This window comes from Tachypleus tridentatus, chromosome 7, assembly GCF_004210375.1.
Source record: "Tachypleus tridentatus isolate NWPU-2018 chromosome 7, ASM421037v1, whole genome shotgun sequence".
NCBI lineage: Eukaryota > Metazoa > Arthropoda > Merostomata > Xiphosura > Limulidae > Tachypleus > Tachypleus tridentatus.
The window spans coordinates 147,270,677-147,292,995 of NC_134831.1; the positions used below are offsets into that span (position 1 = coordinate 147,270,677).

Here is a 22,319-nt window from a genome sequence, read left to right on the forward strand (position 1 = left end):
TTACAGGATTTAGATACAATTGAATGTGATAAATTCCAATATTTACATTAAACATTTTGTGAAAAGTCAAAATTTCTAGTGAGCGCATGTGTGTGTGTGATTACAATTTTATAACATTAACAGAATATAATGGTAAAATTATAATTTTCCTATACTTAAAATTTATTTGAGATAGGTCCACCCTTCCACTCACAAGATTAGCTAAGCCCATTTGATGCTGCCCTTTATATGACAATTTATTATTTATGCATGCCACAATCCTTCCACACACTCCTATTGCATTCAAATAATTACATGTCTCTTGTGTAAATTTTCATGCATTACTTCAACAGGAGTATGGTACACTCATATGATGCATATAACTCCCTCTATGCATCCCTACTGAATTATCACTTCAAAACTTGGCAGATGATGGAAGCACTAGTAATGAGTGTGGAGAACAAGTGGGAAGCATGAGAAGAGGTAAGTACCCATTAAAAATAAATTTTTAGAATAGAAAAATTATAATATCGCATGTTCCTCTTCTCACAAGATTAGATAGAATCCCACACTGATAAGGAAGAGGAATTGGTGTGAGAGAAGAACAAGATACAGTGAACCATATGCAGTAAGTTAACCACATCCTAAACCTTGTGGGGTACCAACATCTGCAAAGGTTAGATGACAATCATACTGTCTTCATCTCAAACTCAAGAATTTACAAACTGAAAACTACACCAATTCCTGAGTGCAACACAGGATTAGCTTCAAGCTATCAATCAAGGAATACAACATCACTATTAAGAAAATGTCTATTGCATGCACTCAGCTCCCCCAACCATAAAATAGGTCAGAACTGTCCCACTGGCAAATAAACTCTTAAGAGGAGAGAACGAGGGATAGCCACAGATGGAATTGGAACAATCCCATATCACCTCTGATCCACAACAGACAAACAAAATCAACAAATGAAGATTGATAATCCAAAACATGTGCAAGGACTTACCTAAATCCAGAACCAGGTCATGGAGTACCAACATCCATATAGCAGTAGGATGAGAGCTATCATCTGGAAGGGTGAACTGCATTTTTTGATAGCTCAACTCCAGTGTTTATCTAAACAGTATCGGGAGGATGTAATCCAGCAAGATGATGGCTCAACTTCAATTCCTCTGAAAGCTATGTCTCATCTACATCAGCAGAACATTACCACTATCCTAGTCTTGACTTAATGGTTAAGTTTTCTTTGTTTCTTTGATCAACCACTCTAGCAGCTTGGAACCAGTTAGTAATAAGACTCAAACTCAACTAGAAAAAGAGGGGTGAAAATGATGTGAAGATTCAGGAAGAACATCACCACCTGAGACAGTGTAATAGATGATCATGAAACCCTATTTTGAAAAGCAGACAATTCTGATTTATTCAGTCAAGGTATGACAAAAACAACCAGCTATATTCTTCTGCTTTATCAAAAAATCCATTGGGGTATGGTCCAGAACAGACATTAATGAAGCAAAATATTGCAAGGTTATTTACCTATAAGTGATCTTGTGAAACACACCATCTTAAAGGTAACCATGCAAAGTCATGGAAAAGTAAGAATTAGTTAACATGACATACAGTGCAGATTTAGTGTTAAAAGAATACCTGGTAAGGCACAACTTGCCACAGAGCAGGATCCATGTAATGAAGGTATGAAGCAAAAGCCCCTGAAAGAAAAAATATTAGCAAAGACTTAACCCACATCAGTCATACTAAAGTTTGAAGCATAGCCACAGATGGAAGGTGAAAACAAAGAAGCCAAAATTGTGATGTGATGTAAATAGGAGATGAACGTGTTAGGGTTGGTCCACTTGACTAACTAATTGATTTCTTCAAAAGTTCAACGAAAACAGAAAGTGAGGGAAAGGGTTAGGAGTCAGATTTGATGAGAGGTAATACTAAACAAAGTATGATAGGAAGGATACAAAAAGGAATAACCCAAATGAATCAAATAACAAACCCACCCAGTGAGGATACAGGAGGAAAGACCACTGGATGAAGATGGTTGCTACAGGATAGATAGAAATGTGATAATGGAAGAAAGCCATGCAGGTAATATAACAAAGCACATTCACAGGACATAGAAGTCTATCCAGATCCAGGGGAAGGGTTAGAGATGAAAAATAGGGGGAAGAGAAACACGCAAAAAGGAAAAGTTGCCCACAACAGCCACTGAGGTTCTGGGAAAGAAGGAATGATCTTGAAAAAAGAGAACACAAGTATGTTGGTAAAATACATGCAACATCGATGGCACAAGTTGGACTACTGATGTCCACAGGTTAAAAGAAAGAGAAAATAGATCTTAAAGGACAGGTGAAACAAAGAACAAAAAAGAATATGTTCAAAGGTAAAGAGAAAATGTAGTACCACATAAACATCCCAATCTGGAAGAGGTCATCTACAAAGTTGACAAATCCTGAAGGAATAAATTAACATGGGAAGGGTAGGTGGGAGAAAACTCTGTGGTAATGAGAAAGACAGATATTTGATAAGGATGTTCTATAACTAGAAATTGAAAATATTAAGATTCTACCTATTGAAAAGCCATAGGTAAAACTCAGAAATACCACCCATGGCAGGATAAGCAGTAGGAAATTCATGAATCATAATCCATGTGTGAAAGACCTTCCACCTATTCTAATCCACTACCATAAAGGAAAAACAGATGGATCGAGCCAAATGGCATGAGAAACTGGATCCCATTGCCAGGACTAGATAAAAGTATGATATGAAAACAGAAGATGTGAAGTGAGGGATGCAGAACTGGTAACTGATGAATGAGGTGAGGTAACAAGAGAATTGGTACAGGAGAAAATAATGGGTGTAAGAGTAAATAAAGAAATTGTGGTTGAGCCTGCCAGTAAAGAGTAATCAGAAGGACCCAGTACAAAGTAATATGGATAAGAGAATATGTGGGAACCAATCTTGGCTAATGCCCAAAGATGAAGTACTGGGGAATAAATTAGGGGTAACTGGCAATTGAGGGTAAGAGCAAAGGCATCTATGTAGGAAAAGCCTCACATACTGCAAAGCAAACAGAAAATGAGAATGCAGGGATCAACTCTATCATGTAAATTATACCAGGGTGTGATAGATAATCCACCAATAAATTGGAAGCATGAAGGTCATGACATACAATCACACCAATGACTGATAAGTCACCATTCTTGAATTATCAGAACAGATCATCACTGGACAATGTCTAAAAATGGAGTAGAAAGTGATCTAAAGCTTGACAAATGATCAGAAGGTTGATATGTAAAGATTGTTCAATGACAGGCCAGTGACCCAAAGCTTCCTGGTGGTCAACCCAAACACTAGCCCTGAAAAGGTAAGTCTAAACAAATACAACTCCAGACAAGGAGGAAGAAGTAGAACACTCACTGATGAGCAAGTCTTGTCCAACTACAAAAGGAGATCATCTACCAGGGAAGGACATGAGGTAACTTGAGCATCCAAGGGATCCTGAACAAGATTTCATTGATCATACAGAGTCCACTGAACACAAATACATTTGTGCATGGCTGAGGGTGTGAAAGTTGTCATAAAAGACATCTTCAAAAGTAATAGAATTATGGATGTAGAAAGTGAGGGACCAGATGTGGCATAGCAAATTGACAATTCCATCAAATGACAGACAGGAGAAGGTTGGGCTGGACAGAAATGAGTATTTGAAAAAAATACCTAAGTGCACAAGGTATAGGGTAGGAAATGGTAAAGGGCTTTTTTAAATTAATCAAATCAGCCCGTATGGGTAGCTCTGAAAAAAAGATGGAATATGATTGGATGACTCCAGTTTTGAACAGGCTAAAAGTTGCCAGTCATCCTTGAAAAAAAAAAAAGGCACAGTTTCATAACATCTCTGTAAAACAAACTTCATATGGCAGCACTTGTATATCTTTTTTTTTTTTTCTTGATTAGTGGTTTAGATTGACCTAATTACCACAGTGATTTCAATTTAATATACTTAATTTGACAGCAGTCCAGTACACTTATCCTTATTCTGGTTGCATTTATTTATGCTTCCAAAGCATATTATTGCTAATATCTGACATTCACCAGACACTTTAACACAGGCTTCAGGTGCTGACAATCCATTGAATGTAAGTTTTTGTTTATTCATAGGGAGACTGAACACAACATGGGTTCAACTATATATCCAGAACCTGCCCCACTATCTCCTGAACATGTGGAACTTGGTCAGGCTGACAAGAACTTTGATCACCTGTTTACACCACACAAATATGCTATCCATTCCTATGCCCTTTCTGAGAATTCTTTAGCCCTCCAGTTTTTTGGTTGTTCTTTTTTATTTTTCAGAATTTTTAGTTCTGTCTCTTACTCCTATATCTCATAGGCTTCATCTTTTGTTACTATACTTTCCAACCACATTTAGGTTTTTTCTCATTCCTCATCATAATGACCAATTTGCTTCTCAACTCTGTGATAGTGTTATGCCTCATTCACCATGGGTTTCCGTTCATTATGCCCCCTATATCATAGGGCTGACTGTCTGTATCTTGATCAACAACTGCCATTTCAGTTTTACCCCTTTAGGAGGTAAGTCCCCAATCCTCCATTTAGTCTTTTTTATGCCCAATGTTCCTGCTTCCATCTTATCTTCATATCTTTTTTATAGTATCTTTCCACCATCTATCTCCTGTCTGTCATTTCACAAAAATCCTGTGGAATTTTCTAAAACCATCCTCTCCTTTCTTACCTCCACACTGGCTCATTCATCATCTTTGACTCTTGCTTTTGCAAACGTGGATTCTGTTGTTGGGACCATGTAGGTTCATGATATCTTTTCTTGAAACCATTTACATTCTGCTTATCTCCAAAATTTGTGTACATTTTCATTTAAAGCCATTTCATTTTTGATAAAGTCTTGGAGTCTGTAGTGGCATCCTCCCATTACACCAATCAATCAACCCTTTCACATCTGATTAGCTGTTTATCTCAATCAGTTGAAAGTGACACTGATTTCAGTTTCCCATCCTTACTTTTCCCACCTTCTTGAGATGCCACAGTTAGTAATTTTTTTCTTTAGAGGCACAACACGCTGCTGACAGTTCCAGTGACTACTTGGTGGCTTCAGATCAGGTTAGGTCTTAAGTTGTAGCCTTTTTTCACCTATGGTGTTCTTCCACCACTGATGTTTAAGTTCATTTAATTCTGTCACATGGACTTGAAATTCCATTTCTCACCCCACCTTCCTTGTCCCAGATACCCATTTCCTTCACTTCTCTGAGATTCCATAACTTGACACCATTTTTTTATATATCAGATGCAGTACAGGACCTTCTTACCTTGGTGGAAACATCCACCCCAAAACACAGTGAACTCCTCTTGACTTCAAAAGGCTATTAATAAGATAAATTATTGTTGATAGGGATTTAAAGAACATTCCCAAGTTGGAGATCCTCACTAGTTTCTCCAGACAAGGCATTTCTGTGGTATGCCACATCTCCAGTTGTAAAGGATGGAATTATGTTGCCCGTTATGTTCTTATTTTGATATTTACATTGCCACATCCACCTGCCAGCATCAAGACATGTTACTGAAACTGTATGGCTGATGTTTCCAGTTTGAGTGACTTGGTAATCCAAAGGCATTTTTGGTTCCTTGATGTGTGCTTCATATGATGGCAAAGACCACAATGCCCACTAATGCAAACTGGAACCTGTGTTAACTGTAGTGGTTCCAATGCCTCTTACTTTTGTTCTTGCCCGAAGTGAGTGAAGAGGTTTAATTTTAAACACTGAATAGTATTTTCTACCCAAGGGTTCACAAGTTATGGTCCCCACATACCATCTTGAACACACGCTACTGCACTACATTCCACTACCAGAGAGGGAGTGCAGACAGATCTTTTCTGATATACTTGTTCTCATACCATATGAGCAGTTTGTTTTGCCCTTCATGGTTGAGAGTTGATGAGCCAGTATTTATTCTTATCTCCATCCCCAAAATTCCTTCCAGTAGCTCCCCAGATCTACTTTCTTTAGCCCCAGCTTTTGTCATCTACTCCACGTTTTTGTTGATTAAGAGCATTTGCTCTTCATCTTCGTGTCCTAGAACTATGCTGCCATTTTTTTCAAGGGACTTACAGGCAACATGTGAATGTACGACGTTCCTATTAATGGAGAAAAGACACTTGATGATTAGCAAATGGGGTGGAATTGTTGCTTTTGGCATGTGTAATAAAAAGATTCACACATAGAGGGCAGTACCATACTGTAAATGACAAAATCTTTACTAACATAATTTATGTTAATAAAAAGATTTGTATGTCTGTATATAGCTAAGTGTATTTCTAACAGTGTTAATACAAACAGCTACACTTTGCATACAAGCTACTTTATCTTTATACTTACTATTAAGAAGCTTGCGCTTACATTCTGCACACTTGTAACATTGAGATGCAAGACCAACTTCTGGACATATATCCATGATATAGCTTGGATTTTCAGTTACCTTAAAAAACCAAATTTAAATATATTAAAAAATAAATTTCTGCAGTAATTAATGTTTCTCAACCAAGTTACTGTTGCATATATGGTACCTAATATATTTTGTCCATAAATTAAATATTATAACTAAAAATTACTACAAGGTATAAAATACTATTATACTATTTAAAAGAACAGAAGACCATTTATCATTTAATCACAAGTAACATGTGAAAATGTGAACGTACTTTTGGCAGAAGCAGAAACAAGAATAAAACTACCTTTCAGCTGAATAAATAATTATGGTTATTGGTTTACAATTTACTAGAAATTAAAATACTGAAATTCAATTTCATTTAGTTTTTTCATGTGATCATCTTTAGTTATCATTTATAAAAAGTAGAATTTTAGATAGTTTTTTTTTTTAAACATTTGTTCAATGCTAAAAAACTGGCAGAGAATTTAACATATGATGGTTAATGGTATAGAACAATGAAAACAGGCCTTAGATGAGCTTACTTTGTATTTTTAAAACACAAATAAAATAATATGAGACAATTTTGCAGTAACACAAATGTATTTCCAATAATACTTACCTACTCACACACTTAAGCTTAATCTCAACAAGTTTTTCTTCTCTGCCCATCTCAGCAATGCTACAAATCTAACCTCATTTGATTTGGCTTTATACTCCACTATATTGCTCACAGCAAGTTAAATCTTGCAATTCTCACCACCCACTCTTTTCGATGGTCCAACTGATCAGACCTGAAGCCAGCAATTTCATAGAGAGGAAAGGCAGGAAAGTGTGAAAGGTGACAAGTATTATCAGATATACGTTTACAGAATAGGACAAAGTTAGCTATAATCCCACACTGAGGAATCGTCCACACAGAAAAGTGTACAAAAACAGAGTGAGGCTTGCATTATTTCTGGAACTTGTATAACATGAAATTTAATTCCTAAGCAGCAAAGGACAACTGGCTATAAAGGCAAATTGCTAACACTGTTATAAAAATAAGAATTCAGCCACACGAGGTCCCACAATTCATTTTTGAAATTATAGGGCTGTGGACTCAAATCTAGATCCAAGTTATAGTGGCTATGGGAGGAAGAGTGCTCTTTATTTGGTCTTGTTTTGTAAGATGGTATTATTGGAACCCAACCTTAAAGTTAGAAAATGTTGTATGTCAGGCTACCAGAATCACAAAGAGAATACAAACAACAAAAAGAGAAGAAGCTCAAATTTGAGCAAATTAATCTCAATTACAGGACCTACCACATCTCACCCAACACAAAGGAACAGATTACTCGGCCTGGGATTATGAACAGCAATTTAACTCTCCAACCTAAGAAGGCAGCACCTCTTGCCCTGGAATTACAAGGAGGACACAGAGCAAATCAAGTCCAACCAAGAGCACAGGAATTGTTGCTATACATGTCAATTTATGAGAAGTCTTATGGCTGTATTCTCTGATCAATGAAATGAAGATAATAACCAAAGGAAGGAGGCACCCACAATGCAACATAATAGTGAAGAGTAATCAACTAAAATTATGTAATGAGGATGCTCCAACATAAGCTGGTCCTGCTCCTATCTTACTTCTGGTAAGACCATGAAGGGTTATTAACTGGAAGACTGCCCAGCTTTGTCCACTTCTTCAGTGGAACAATTAGTTCAACACACCACTCAGGAAGAATGAATCTCTGTCTACCACTCCAGCAGCTGAAAACTGGAAGTTGTAAGTACAATAATGCTCCACTAGGAGAAACTGGGGATGGAGGTGGAGTATTTGGAATTGGTAAACCTGAGGAGCAATGCTCTGAAGACAATACAATAAGTGAACTGCATTTCCTATTTTGTAAAACAAACTGACCCCAATTTATTTAAGCTAAGGGTAAGCAGAGATCAACATATTCTCATTAAAAACTTTATTCGTGATAGTCCACAAGTGGACTTCCAGTAGAATATTATACATATTTTTATAAATAATTACTACTAAGAAAGTGCACAAGGTGGTCTTGTGGAACATCCCATCTCAGAGATCATTGCAACCAGAAAAGTTTATTTAAGTTGACTGATAGTTAGTACAGATCTCAAAATAAGCACACCTGACCAGGCAACAACAACCATAGAGTGGGATTCAAATGAAAATGATAACTGGATCTCTGGAAAAAAAAAAAGGAATAAGAAATAAACACAAGAAATTAATTTGTTCACCTCCCTTACAAACTAGCCAGTGCATGGAGAACAGCCAAAAGGCACAACTGAAAATCTTCCAAAAGAGACAACCACCACATCATAAGACCTAAAATGTTAGAGGAGTAATTCACATAACAATCTATACAATCTCAGGGTTTGAAATTTTCTATTTAAAGCTGGACATGTCCATTAAAAACCAAGTTTGACCAGCACTTTCCCATCTATCTCCGGACATTGTGACCGGTGGTCATATTCCTAACATATCGGACACAAATACATCGTCCCCTCAAAAATAAGTTAAGCAAAAGCTGTGTATGCACAGCCCAAAGATTTTGCTTCAAAGTATATTCTATAGTGAGTGGAAAATAACTTACAAAATTTAAGATTTAATTTAAGACAAAAAAAAACAAATAAAAAAAACGGTCATGAATGCTCACAAAATGCGCTTTTTAGGTCGCCTTATCTGTGCCGTCCCGGATAGTCACGTGACTGCCAAACATTCACGACAATCTAACCATGGCCTCTGACAGTAAAAAAACCGGAAAGTCTCATGATCTATTTCAGTTTGGCTTAACAAGCAAGACTAATGAACCAGAAGATAATACTGTGGAACCCCAAGTGTAAAAACCCAAGCCCAAGTGTTAAAACAAAATGTTACTGCTAGTACTGGCATTAAGCTTACTCGTCATTTCTAGGACGAATCAAATAGAGGCAGGCCAACCATGGCTGGAGTATAATAACGCTACCAGACTGATGTTTTGCTCAATTTGTCAGGAATATGACCAAAGTAGTGGAAGGCAGAAAAACACCTTCATAACAGGATCTTCCAACCTGGGAGGAAGTGCTGTTAAGAAGCATGAAAACAGTCACACCCACAGTCTAAGTTGTCAAGCTGAGACAGCAAAAAAAACACCTGATTTAACTCCCATGATGAAAGAATTGAGCAAACTTGACCAGACTGAGAAAGATCGTTGGCTTGTACTGTTCAGGACTGCCCTTTATATGGCTTTGAATGCCAAACCATTCAGTGATTTTCAAGAGCTTCTGTTGCTGCAGGAGCACAACTTTGGTATGAACTTAACAGAACATTATGCCAATGACAAACAAGCAGTTATCTTTACGAAGAATATTGCAGAAACAATTAGAATTAAGGTCAGATCTTGTCTGCACACCTCATTATTCTTTGGCATTATAACTGACGGCTCAACAGACACTGCCAACATTGAGCAGGAGATAGTCTATGTAAGATACCTGGACAGTGACTGTTATCCAGTAACCCACTTCCTGTGTCTGCAGTCAGTTGAGAAGGCTGATTCTGAATACTTAGTTCAGGTAAAGGTTTCTTAATTACCTGGGATGAGAATTTTCTGGATTTATCCTGAATTCTTAATTAAGAAAAATTAAAATGGACAATATTTCATGTACATTTATGTTTTAATTCAGGTTTGCATAGTCATTCTATATTAATATACATCAGTGAAAACTCAAGCATTTTTCAAATGATTTAAACCAAGAAGAACCATGTATTTACCACTCAAAGAATTGGAGCTTAACCTAGCACAACTAGCGTAATAGATAATGGAGCACTTGAATTTTACAAAGTACAAATTTACATTTTTTTTTTTTTTTACGGAATATAACTAATATTGGGTACTAATTTTTTTGTACTTGCAGCACTGTCCATATATGGCAAGTTTCCTGACTGGCTTGAATCAATTGTATGTCTGACAGCTGATGGGGAAGCTGTTAATTTTGGCACAAATAAAGGACTTGTCAACAGATTGAAGGTGGAAAAATCTTATTTGATAGGGATCCACTGTGTTAGTCACAGATTGGAACTTGCAATTAAGAAGACCATCAAGGACATCCTTTAACTTGATAGTATCCAAACTTTATTAGAAAACCTATGGAAGTTTTATGACAATTCGCCACAGAACTGGGCTGGCCTCAAAGAAGCTGGTAAAGCCAACAACATTGTTGTTAGAAAGCCAACAAAAGGGACAGGAACCCAGTGGGAGGCCTACAAAGAATGCACTCTGGAATTAGTTTCATCATAACTGGCTAGCTTTAGCAGAGCATTTGTATCAAGTAAAGCTGCATGACAAAGGGAAACGTGGACAGAAAGTTGTAGGATTGTACAGTACTTTGACAAGCCTTAAATTCATCCTGTACAGGGACATACTCTTGGCAGTTCTGCATGTTTTGACATCTCTTAGTCTAAAAATGCAAGACAGTTCTGCTACTGTGATCATTGTTTCTGACAAACTCACTGTTTGCAAAGAGAAGCCAGGCAATCTGAATCAGGTTGAGAGATCCCAGAAAATTGTTAAAGAGCTCACAACATGTGAACAAACTGGCAAGTGGTTACATAGAGGAAAAGTGATTGCTATAAGTGGTCAGACAAGGGCCAGAGGCTCAAAAAGTGCCACAAAAGAGACAGTTGCTCAATCGATGGATAAAGAAACTTCCATCTTCATAAGTAATATTGTCACATATCTGAATGAGAGATTTGAAGAATTTGATAAGGATTTTATTGGTGCCTTTCACATTTTTGAACCAAGCAACTGGCCGAAAAGCAAAGAAGCATTGTCATCTTATGGCCATAATGAACTCCAGACACTATTGGACCACTTTGGTGCTCTGCTAGAACCTAAGGGTTTCAACATTGCAGCTGATATTTGCCAAGCTGACTTACACAAGAAGCTGCTCAAAGCCACAAAATTTGCCAAATCAGACGAGTCCCTGACTAGTAGTGCAAGTGGATTGTGGGCCCACATGTTAAGTCAAATTACTGTTGAGGACAGTAAACCTTCCCCTGGATCAACAGAGTTGGCCTTGATATCTCATGCAGGTGATTTCCATGTCATCTGCTGAACCAGAATATTGATTTTCCCAGATGGCAGTTATTAAGGATGACTGGCAGTCCAAACTAGTCAATGATTCTCTTAATGACAATAAAATTAGCTAAGAATAAAACCCATGATCTTTCAAGCACAGAATTACTGTGCGAGTCTGAAGAATCCTGGTGGAAGGACAGTAAAAATCCAGACGATTTGCGAGTCCACATGGAACTTGCACATGTAGAAACAAGAGAGATGCTGAGTCTACATCAGCTGATGTCTTAGTGCTGGATGACTAAGTCTACCAGTTTGATTGATGTGTCATTTTTAATGGATACAAGTCTTGTTGCCACTTGTTTTGAAATAATGTTTCAGTGCCATAAATAAAACGATTGTTTTATATAATAATTGTCTCTACTTGATTTCTTGTTTTTGGTAATGTTCGGTGACAATTTTGAGGTGTCCTGCTGAAAATTTAGAATATTTCTACCCCTGAATCTCCTCCAACAGATAATAAAATTGAGCCACTTAGGACATCAAGATATGGTGTATTTGATAAGACTCAAAAGAAGTCTGTTCCTCCAGTGAAAGCCCAGAGTAAGAAATATGCACACTTAACAAATCTAACTCATAAAAGTGATAGGGGATAAGTCACATGACACCTTAGGGTCCCAACAGACACACAAAACGTGTCATGAACCTTAACACTCTTCAGTGAGTGCAATATAGCACTGAAAAGCCCTATTCAACAACCAGCTAAAATCAAACAGCTGGAAACCAAATGGGTCACTGACAATCCAGCATATCATTAGAAATATTCCATTTGTTTCAAGCTGATCAATGAAAGGAAGAAGTGGGCCTGAAGCAAAGGAATGAGCAATTCCAAGGAAGTCCACATCCCAAAAAGAGATAAACTGCATGCATCAATGGAAAAGAAGACAACTGTATTAGAAGAATGGGCCATTCCATGGCCTAAAAGTGTTAAGGAGAAGGTTGAGCTTGACAGACATTTACTGAAAAGTACCACTAAATGGAAAAGGTACTGTGTGGGAGTAAGACTTCTCCACTTTGATGAGAAACCCAACTCTCATAGCTTCACATAAAAGAGTTCAAGTGTGAAACTGTCAATTAGTGGGAAGAAAAAAGAAGACAGACAGTCATCCATATATCATAATATAATGTTTAGGGGACAACAAGGGACCTTTTGGTCCCTTTCAGCTGTCCCACCCTCTAAGCTGAACAAAAACTATTAAAAAAATATAAAGCCAGCCCTTGTCATTCATATGTCTATGAAGCTTTCTTTTAAACTTACTCAAATTTACTACCTTCACAACATCTAAAGACAACCCATTCCATAGGCCAACAACCCTATTTGAAAGAAAAAAATGTCTCAGCTGAAGACAGCTTCTTCCTTGCCTAAATTTATATTTGTGTTCCAAAGTTCTATAATTTTTGCTGTCAAGTATGAAAAGTGTTGATGGATCAACATTATCAATTTCTTCTACAATCTTAAACATTTCAGTCAGATCCTCTCCAACTCTTCATTTTACAAAAATCTTAATCTCTCCTCACATGACAACCCCTCCATCCCAAATACCATTTTAGTAACTTTCCTCAGAACCCTTTCCAACAAGTCAATGTCTTCTTTAAGTACAGCACCCATGACAGATCACAATGCTCTAAACGTGTCCTAATCAGTGACCTGTACAAAGAAATAAATGTGTAGAGTTGTATTCAGTATTTCTGTAGATTTGCCCTATCACTGGTAACAGCACACTGCTTAGATAGATTAAGAGACTGATAAACCATTATACCACGATCCTTTTCCTTCATAACACTAAAAGTTATTTCCATTCAAATTATAATTAAAATTATAACCCACATATAATATACAGCATTTATCATAAATAAAATCCATCTTCCATTAATTTGCCCAACTTACTAAATGATCTAAGTCCTTTTGTAACACAGCAGTATCCACTTCACAGCCAGCAACACCCAAGACCTTGATATCATCAGAAAATTTAATAATAATTTTTTTCATCTATGTCATTGACGTAAATGAAAATGAGGAATAGTCCTAAGATTGAGCCCTGAGGTACATCACTTGCAACATTAATCCAGTTTGACTGAACTCCATATAACAACTCTGCTTTCTTCCATCAAGCCACTCTTCTATCCAATCAGTTATCTTATCCCCCACACTTAGAGAAGTTTCTTCACAGGACTTTTCTGCAACACTTAATCAAATGCTTTCTGAAAATCCAGATACACCAGATCTACATACACAGTAAAATTTTCAAAGCATGTCAATATATTTGTAAGGCAACATCTTCCCTAAGTGAAAACATGTTGACTGTCTGATAAAACCCTAAACTTTATTAAATGAGTTGCAAAGTATCTTTTATTAAACTTTCCAAACCTTTTCCCACAACCAATGTAATATTAATAGGCCTATAGATGAAAAACCCAGTCCTTGACATCCATTAAAACCCTTGGGGAAATATTATCTGGCCCAGGAGCCTTATTTTTTATGCTTCCCAATTTTATTTTAACAAGCTCAGAAATTTATGTGAATGTCTTGTTCAATTTTGTTTACATCTATTTCTCAAGATGAGAAATACAAGTCTTTCTTAGTAAAAACTGAAGAAAGATCAGAATTTAATAACCTACTTATACCATAATCAGATACAATCCTTCTTCTAGAATTACTTAGAGGTCCTATTCCCATCCAAACATTTTGTTTACACCTACTATACCTAAAGGAAAAACAAAACCTTACTGTTAATTTTTTGTTTCAACAACTTTCTTAATCTTCTACAAATCTTGTATAATATTATAAACCAATTTAAATTTCTTAATTTATGATGCATTTCTTTAATTGTATATCATACTCTTTGTAAGGGAACCTGATGTTTTTAACTTGCACCTACCCTTTTATTTCTGTAAAAAAATATTTTAAGATAAATATTTAAAAAAAATTTACACATTTGCTTAATGTCTTTACACAACTCAGCTGCCCAAGCCAAAACTGATAATTTGCTTTTTTTTTTTAAATTTGGAATCATAGTATCTTTATTCCCAATTTCTGTGTGCAGTAAAACAAAGTTAATACAGTATTGATCACTAGGGTATAGGTGTTCCCAAATTTACATCCACTCAATCATTTCAAAATTAGAAGTTAATGATGAGTTTAAGATTTTTAGTGCATTCCTTGGTCAACTGGTGAAGAAAGCCATCTTGGACAGTTTCCAAAAACTCCCCCCCCCCTCTCCATTTGACTAGCATTTCCCAATTAATATGTCTGAAATTAAAATCACCCATAATTGTAATTTCATTAACAGCTGAAATCCTAATCACTCTAAAGTGTCTCAGTAATTTCAGTTTTATCTTGTAATCTGTTACAAATTCCTACTAAGAGCTTCTTCCCTTAACATCCATTAATAGAAACTCAAATGAATTCACTTTCCTTGCTGTTATCCTTAATATTCTCAACTTCAACATGATGCAACTCACACTTCAGATATACAGCCACTCCTTCCCACTCTCTTCACTATTCTGCCCCTATTAAACCACCTTTAACCATGTGTTTCAAAGAAATTGCAAGTGTGAATACCAACAAGTGAAGGTGACATAAAATGGATCCAACTACCCAGCAAAAAACACATAAGGCAAATGTGAGGCTGAATGGTAGAGTGTGAAACTGAAAACCCTTCTCATAAGCACAAAACAGATAACAAAAAGATATAAAAACTCCACAACTCAAAATATGAAGATAGGCATTGATGACATTCAACTTTGTTTTCTACAGATTTTCAGCCTTAACTTAGAAAAAATTTAAAATATGGCACAATTACAGCTAAGAATAACAAAGTTTTTGGAAACTAATTACATTTTTTATCCTGAAATGTTAATTTTTATATATTAAGTGAACATTTAAAAGAAACAATAAAGATACAAGAAAGTCACATTTATTGAGCTTCATCTATTTTCTAGTATGAGCTTCATTTACAATTTAAATTTACAATTTTGAGAAAAAATGGCATGTAACACAAAACAATTAACAAGATTTCATTTCCCTTTCAGAACTGGTAGCTTAAAGAGGAAAGTTTTGCAACAGTAAAACAGATATTTTCTACAAAAATCTCAATTTAGCAAACAAAGGTACAACTTATAATTTTATCAAGAGACCAATTAATGGTCTCAACTATGAGTAAGATAAAGTTTGATATTTTGGTAAAAAGAAAATTATAATTTACCTTTAAATAAGCACAAGTTCTTGTGAGAAAGCTAAAACACTTGTTGTGACATTTGAAACTACAGTCTGAAACAAAAAAGAGAGAACATTTACCATAAAATTTGGTAACTAATTTTAATTTAACAGTTGACATTTGTTTAGAGTATTGCTCAACTAAATCCATATACTTTTCATATGTACAGAGATACAAAGACATAGGTACAGCCAATTTTAGTATGAATTTTTCCTGTTACTACATTTATAATAATTTAGTCTTTTATTGTACATTTTATCACAAATAATAAAATAGTCACTGTACTTATCTGTCTCTTAAAAAGCCATATATATATAAATGAGGCTCATCAGAAATGAAACTTATTAAATGAAACAAATTCTACAAAGTCTACTATCATGTTTTCCTAGATAATATAAAATTAAGCACCGAGATAACCAAAATTGAAATTCTCTCCAAGTGAAACTAGTAAAAGCTGGACTAGATTTGTGTTTATTTACTAACATCTAAAACTATTATAAAATTCATAGTGGATAATATGTAACCATGTAACTTTCTATATCTTATTTTCTAGTTACTTAAAAATGCATACCAATGCTCAGATAATTAGTTAATTTAATGTAATAAAAATAACAGTTTTTTTCAAAAACTGTTTCAAGTATAGCATCCAGTATTTAAACCAGCAAACAATTTGTTTCAAAGTGGTAAATTTAATAAAATACAAAAATAGAAAAGTGTGATAATTTGTTCCTTGAATTTTATACAAAGCTACTCAAGGGCTATCTGTACTAGCCATTCATAATTTAGAAGTGACAAACTAGAAGAAAAGCAGCCTGTCAACATCACTTACCAACAACACTTGGACTCCTCATTTATCCATGAAAGTGGGAATAAGTATGATACAACTCATAACAGTATTGAGGAGAATGCCGTAAGTAGAATGTTTAGTTTAAGCATAATTTGGATACTTTAGTCTATCACTTCTGAGCAGAGTACAAAGAGTACTACATCTCCAAGAGAAATATCAATTCTAGTAAGGCAAGGACATACCAAACTATAAAATAAGTGGCAATTTAACCTATGTCAGTGGTGCATAAACTTTTCCTCATTGTACCATGCCTTTTGTTTTAAATATTGTTTTATTATTCTGAACTGTAACTAATATTACCACCATACTTGTTTTAAATAAAACTTAGTAAAAATGTAACTTACATTAGTTCATCAAATTATGCAATGCACAGGCTATGCAGTTTTTAATTTTTAGTTAGTTTTATAATAATAGCAAAGGGATATAGATGAAAAATAAATACAGTACTTAAGTAGGTAGGTTTTTTTGTTTCTTTGCTTTCAACTGTCAATAAAATTTAACCTTACTTTTATATACCAATGGCACCACTGCACTAAATGATTTATTTAATTAAATGATGCATCAGAGAACACAAATTAATAACACCCAAAACACAGAAAAATGTCCTACAACTACCACATTTCTTTTGACTTCCTATTTATGCAATAAGAGCCACTAAAAATTCAGCTATCCTCTCCAATGTGTTTCTTGTGAAAAAGTTTGAACTAGAAGTGAAATAAATAAATTTTAGGTGTAGAAAACAATATAATACACCACTTGACAGATAAAAACATTGGCTTTCTATTAGTTATAAACACCATATCTGCCTGAATATAATAAATACCCAATTTTGAAGGGTAAAATTGAAGAAACTCAGATCTTTACACAGCAGTTGTACAAAATGTATTGAATAGTTCCTAAATACAGTAAATGAATATCAATGTACTGAACATTTTTGAAAAGTCTTTTACTGACAAATATTTGTGTGTCAATTTTACAAAATTGATTGAAATGTTTATACATGATAATACAATAAGCTAATCGTTCATCTTTACACAAGCCTTTGCCATCACTAGAACTGATCCTACCATTGGATTCATTGCATAAATTGAATTTGCTTCCCTGAACCTTTGCTTCAACCTCTTTGGATTCTCATAGCATGGCATCATCTGACCCATTCATTGTATTGGATATAAATCATTTTTTAAAACCTATAATGAAGCTTAATAGTTTTCAGTGGTAGCTTCTAATAAGATACCAAACAAAACTGAACATACATCAATATAATGCATAATCAACTTGCCAGGAAGTATTTGGAGGAAAAAAAAGTGTGCATGATATTCAGGCAAATATGATAATATAGTATTAAACATCAGACAGAATTACTGGCAATTTCTGGAAGAAAGAATGTGACAGGTGGGCATGCCAAGAGGGGTCCAATTTTCTATTTTATATCAAAGCAGATGACAATTTCAGATAAATCCCACTGGTACTAGTATTTTTTTTTTCTACCCAACACTCTCACTCCCCTGATTTCAACAGACTGAACTGGTGGTTAACTCAACAACAACAGCAGCATTTCAAGCAGCAAACATTTTTTCTCCATGATTACCATTAAGCATGGTAGTACTTAATAGCAGGGACTGCAATGAAAAAACATTAGTAATAAAAAAACTGCTTATTTTAAAACACCTTTGAACATCTGAATAGTAACAATGACTATTTCACACTATTTGATGAGCAAAACTGAAGTTTACTGTATTTACAAGTCACCTAACATACATGTATACATGTTTATGGTGTGAATAAAAATTGACACACAAAAAAATATAGCTAATAAGCATAATTAAAAATGTTTAATTCCTAAAAACAGACAGGAAGTGACATACATGTAACCAAGCTAGAAAAAGAAAGTCTTAATGCAACAAAAGGATTAAAAGAATGAAGTCAAAACTACAAAAATTGAGTTACTTCAAATTTAAGATATTGTATTCGTACTTTGGCAAAACATTGTAATTATATCACACTGTTACAGATATCCAATATTTTTAAATAAGTTTGAATTAACAGTAGTCTACTATGGAATAACCTACTTTTACAATGCAACCATCCATTTAAGACACCCCAGATGACTTTACAACACTTATCACAATACTGATGTGATCTTTCCATATGACGTAATTCAAACTTGTGTCCCATTACTACTTTTACATCTGTTTCTGGAACAGGTTCACCTTCCTAGGACAAACACTTTAATGTTATATTTCATCAATAAAAATAATAAATAAAATATTTTTATTGAGATAAATTGTTTCAATTACAATTTTTAATCAATATTATTTTTGTGGTATCTGATTTACTCCTATCTAGAAAACTGGATATTATTATATTTGTAATGAATATTTTCCATTTTAAGAGTAATCCCAAATTCAATAAACTTTACTTTTTTGTGACATTTTCTACTGAACATTTTAGGAAAACAAAATCCTAACATCTGGAAATGAATATTTTTAGTATTTCAAACAATTAAATTAAACATTATGTAGTCACATACACATATTCCAGGATTAAGACAAGCTTTTCTATAAATATTTGAAATTATTCTACAAGTATGAAGAGACTCGTTATTTCAGCATTGTTTTCTTTGTGCTCAGAATGGAAATAAAAAACAAAACCAGTTATAAGAGTCATTTACAATATGTTCTTTATCTGAAATACAATTGTTTCCTCACTTCTCATAATGATAATTAAGAAAACAGTCCAGTTTAATATAGAATAAGGCTGGGCAAAATTATATTGTTTAAACTGGTTTGAGATTAGTAAAAGTTATTTGCATTTGAAAAAAGCATGCCAATTTTTGTCATTTTTATTTTTTATGGTTAATCTTGCAGAACTAACAAAGATTCACAAACTGTAAAGAATTTTATCTCAATGAAAATATAACCTACTTAAGCAATTCTAAGCCAATTTCATTTTCAATTTCAGCAGTTTTAGCAGTCCAAAATTATATAAAATGTTAAAAAATGCAATTTTTACATAAAAATAACAGCAGAGCTTCTAGAGACAAAATACAATCTAAGATGCAATTTGTTTTTGAAATAAAATGTTAAGAATTAGCAATTTTAAATTTGGGAAAGCACAACTAATCAGATAACCAATTATCTACCTTTTTCCCAGCTATGTTCTAAGTTAATGCACTAAATATAAAAACAGATAATTATGATGTTAATATTGTGGGAACAAGTTTAATTATTGTTTACTGCTAAATGGTTAAAAAAACAAAGATTTAATATTTTCTAAAAATACATAAAACATTCAGCCACAGAAAAAAAAATTACATACATACACAAACTTTAAAAAAAGAAAGTATCGTTGCAACTTTTACCTTTATTTCTTGAAGTTTCAAGCGTAGTTGAATTAATTTCATTACTAGTTTCTTACGCTTCTCAGATTTCTCAGAAGTTTCTAGAATCATATCCTTACAGTTTTCAATTGCCATTTCTAATTCTTCAGTTGCTGAATAACCAAAGTAGCCCTGTGTGATATTATAAAGTAAAACAATTATCACTGAACACCTCTGAAACAAAATGAATTTTATATGGAAATTGGTTTTACTCAATTCAATGTTTCTCTTCAAAATGCAAATATTAATGTATGTTCAAGTTGTTATAAGAAACAATGCCATGCTTTGCTATTTTCAAATATTCTGAATATGCAATCTGCCACTTCAATGATATTTCAGCATATAATTGAACAAGTTAATACTTCATCATTGATTTTATTGTATACTATGCAAGTGTTCTGTGACCAGTAAATGGTTAGAACAATTCTAGATATAAGAAATATCAGTTTAAAAATAACCAAACCTGATTACATGATGATGCCAGTTTGGTTCTGATACAATGGACTCTTCATTTCATCCATGAATTAAGTAACATTGTGCTTTGAAAACAAAAATATAAGCTTCTACTGAAAACAATGGAATATATACTGAAAAGTATATGTGAACTAAATCACAATTCATAACACATGCATTATATCAAAAGAAATACTTGCAATACACTACCCAAATTATTTTATTCAGATATATGCATATTACATGCAGTCTAAAATAATATTGATATAAAATGTATGACACCAGTAATATAAGTGTGCAACTTCAAAGAAAACTGTAGACCTTCATCAAATTTAAGAAAATTAATAGGTACAGTAACACATCAAGTGTATAAGCTAGCACTTAAAAGCATCAGGATAGCAGATGAAGACCAGTTCTTAAGTTGAAGTGTCACACTCTAAATTAAGAACTTATAAAATGCTGCAAAATGATTGAATAAAGAATATACTATCAAAACATTTCTACCATATAATCTTTAACAATGACAAAAGAACAAATACTGTTTACCTCTGGACGGGAAAAATGGTCTTCTGAAAGTCCTAATTCTGCATCAATGAATTCTTCACTTTCTTCTGAACATACACTTTCTGTTTTAGGTTCTTTGTCTTTATCTAAAATCATATTTTTAAAAAATTCAAAGAATTTTAGATTATACTAATTAATTTATAGCTTTCAAGTTTTATTTGTGAAATACATACAAACAAGAAACAAAACGTTACGTACATGCAAGTAACTGCATAAAAAGTTAAGACAATAGTAGGAATTTTCCAGAAGTAGTTGGCAATGTAAATATGTATGATGATTAGAAGCCTAACTACTAATACTATTTCTATTTATAACAGAAGCACTGAGTAAAGAAAGTCTAACAGACAGACATACACAAAACTAATTTACAAACAATACAATGGTTTCCTTGGCTCTCCACCTTTCTACAGTCCCATAACAACTTTATTTTGCATGAGTAGTTCTTTCTTTGCAGAGAGAAAAATCAAACTCTTCACTCCATTATAGTTAAAACCCAGTTCACAATATACATCGTTGAATATTGTTTCCTAAAAGTAGTATTTGTGTGTAGCTTTGCAATATTTTATTTAATTTGTGCTTAAGTGTAATTAAGACAGATACTGTGAGGTGAAGAATGGTGAATAATTAATTGTTAGGAAAATTACTTTGAAACTTTTTTTAAATTTGTACAGGACAATATTCTTTGTCAACTAGTTGGGAAACGTGCAGTGCTGTTTTAGATTTAATATTAACCATTGATGATGATTGCATTTAGAATATGAATGAAAAGGTAAAATCATGAAGTACTACAGTATATTAAGATCAAGGTTAATATCATTTTAGTTTCACATCTTGAGAACAGAAACTTCAATGCTATAAAAAAGGAACTATAATCACATAAAATGGAAAAAGGTGTTTATCCAGGATGCTCATCTTAAATGTTAAGTAGACAAACTACTAAAATTACAAGGTGAGTATGTTCAGTAAAAAAAAAAAAAGAGGTTACATTCCAAAATTAAATTCAAATGGCTTACAAGTAAACCTAATGGAAAATTGAGAGCAAACACTATTACTTCAGAAAATTCAAACAGACTGCTAGATTACTTGATGCTTATAAAAATACTGTACAACTGGTGAAAACAAATATTAAGAAAATGGAACAGCTACATTAGAAATGGCAAAAAAATATTAGTGCTAATAACAGATTTTTTTTAAGTATATTAAAGGGGAACAGAGTAACAGAATGAGAGTTGAGACTTTAAAACATTAACATGGGAGGGTTTGGTTGATTACAAGACTACTGATCA

General features: G+C 33.9%; 1 protein-coding gene across 7 annotated transcripts in view; it reads right to left on the bottom strand.

Annotated features, from left to right (window-relative positions):
* DEF8 (differentially expressed in FDCP 8 homolog) overlaps window positions 1-22,319 on the bottom strand; it is a 43,978-nt gene that overhangs the window by 15,470 nt on the left and 6,189 nt on the right. For all 7 annotated transcript variants that reach the window (XM_076514634.1, XM_076514633.1, XM_076514636.1 and 4 more), the window contains 5 exons: window positions 21,016-21,119; window positions 19,999-20,148; window positions 18,707-18,851; window positions 15,776-15,840; window positions 6,399-6,498 (listed from right to left, as the gene is read on the bottom strand). In XM_076514634.1, the coding sequence (XP_076370749.1) occupies window positions 6,399-6,498; window positions 15,776-15,840; window positions 18,707-18,851; window positions 19,999-20,148; window positions 21,016-21,119 (564 nt within the window). The remainder of the gene's footprint in view (window positions 1-6,398; window positions 6,499-15,775; window positions 15,841-18,706; window positions 18,852-19,998; window positions 20,149-21,015; window positions 21,120-22,319) is intronic.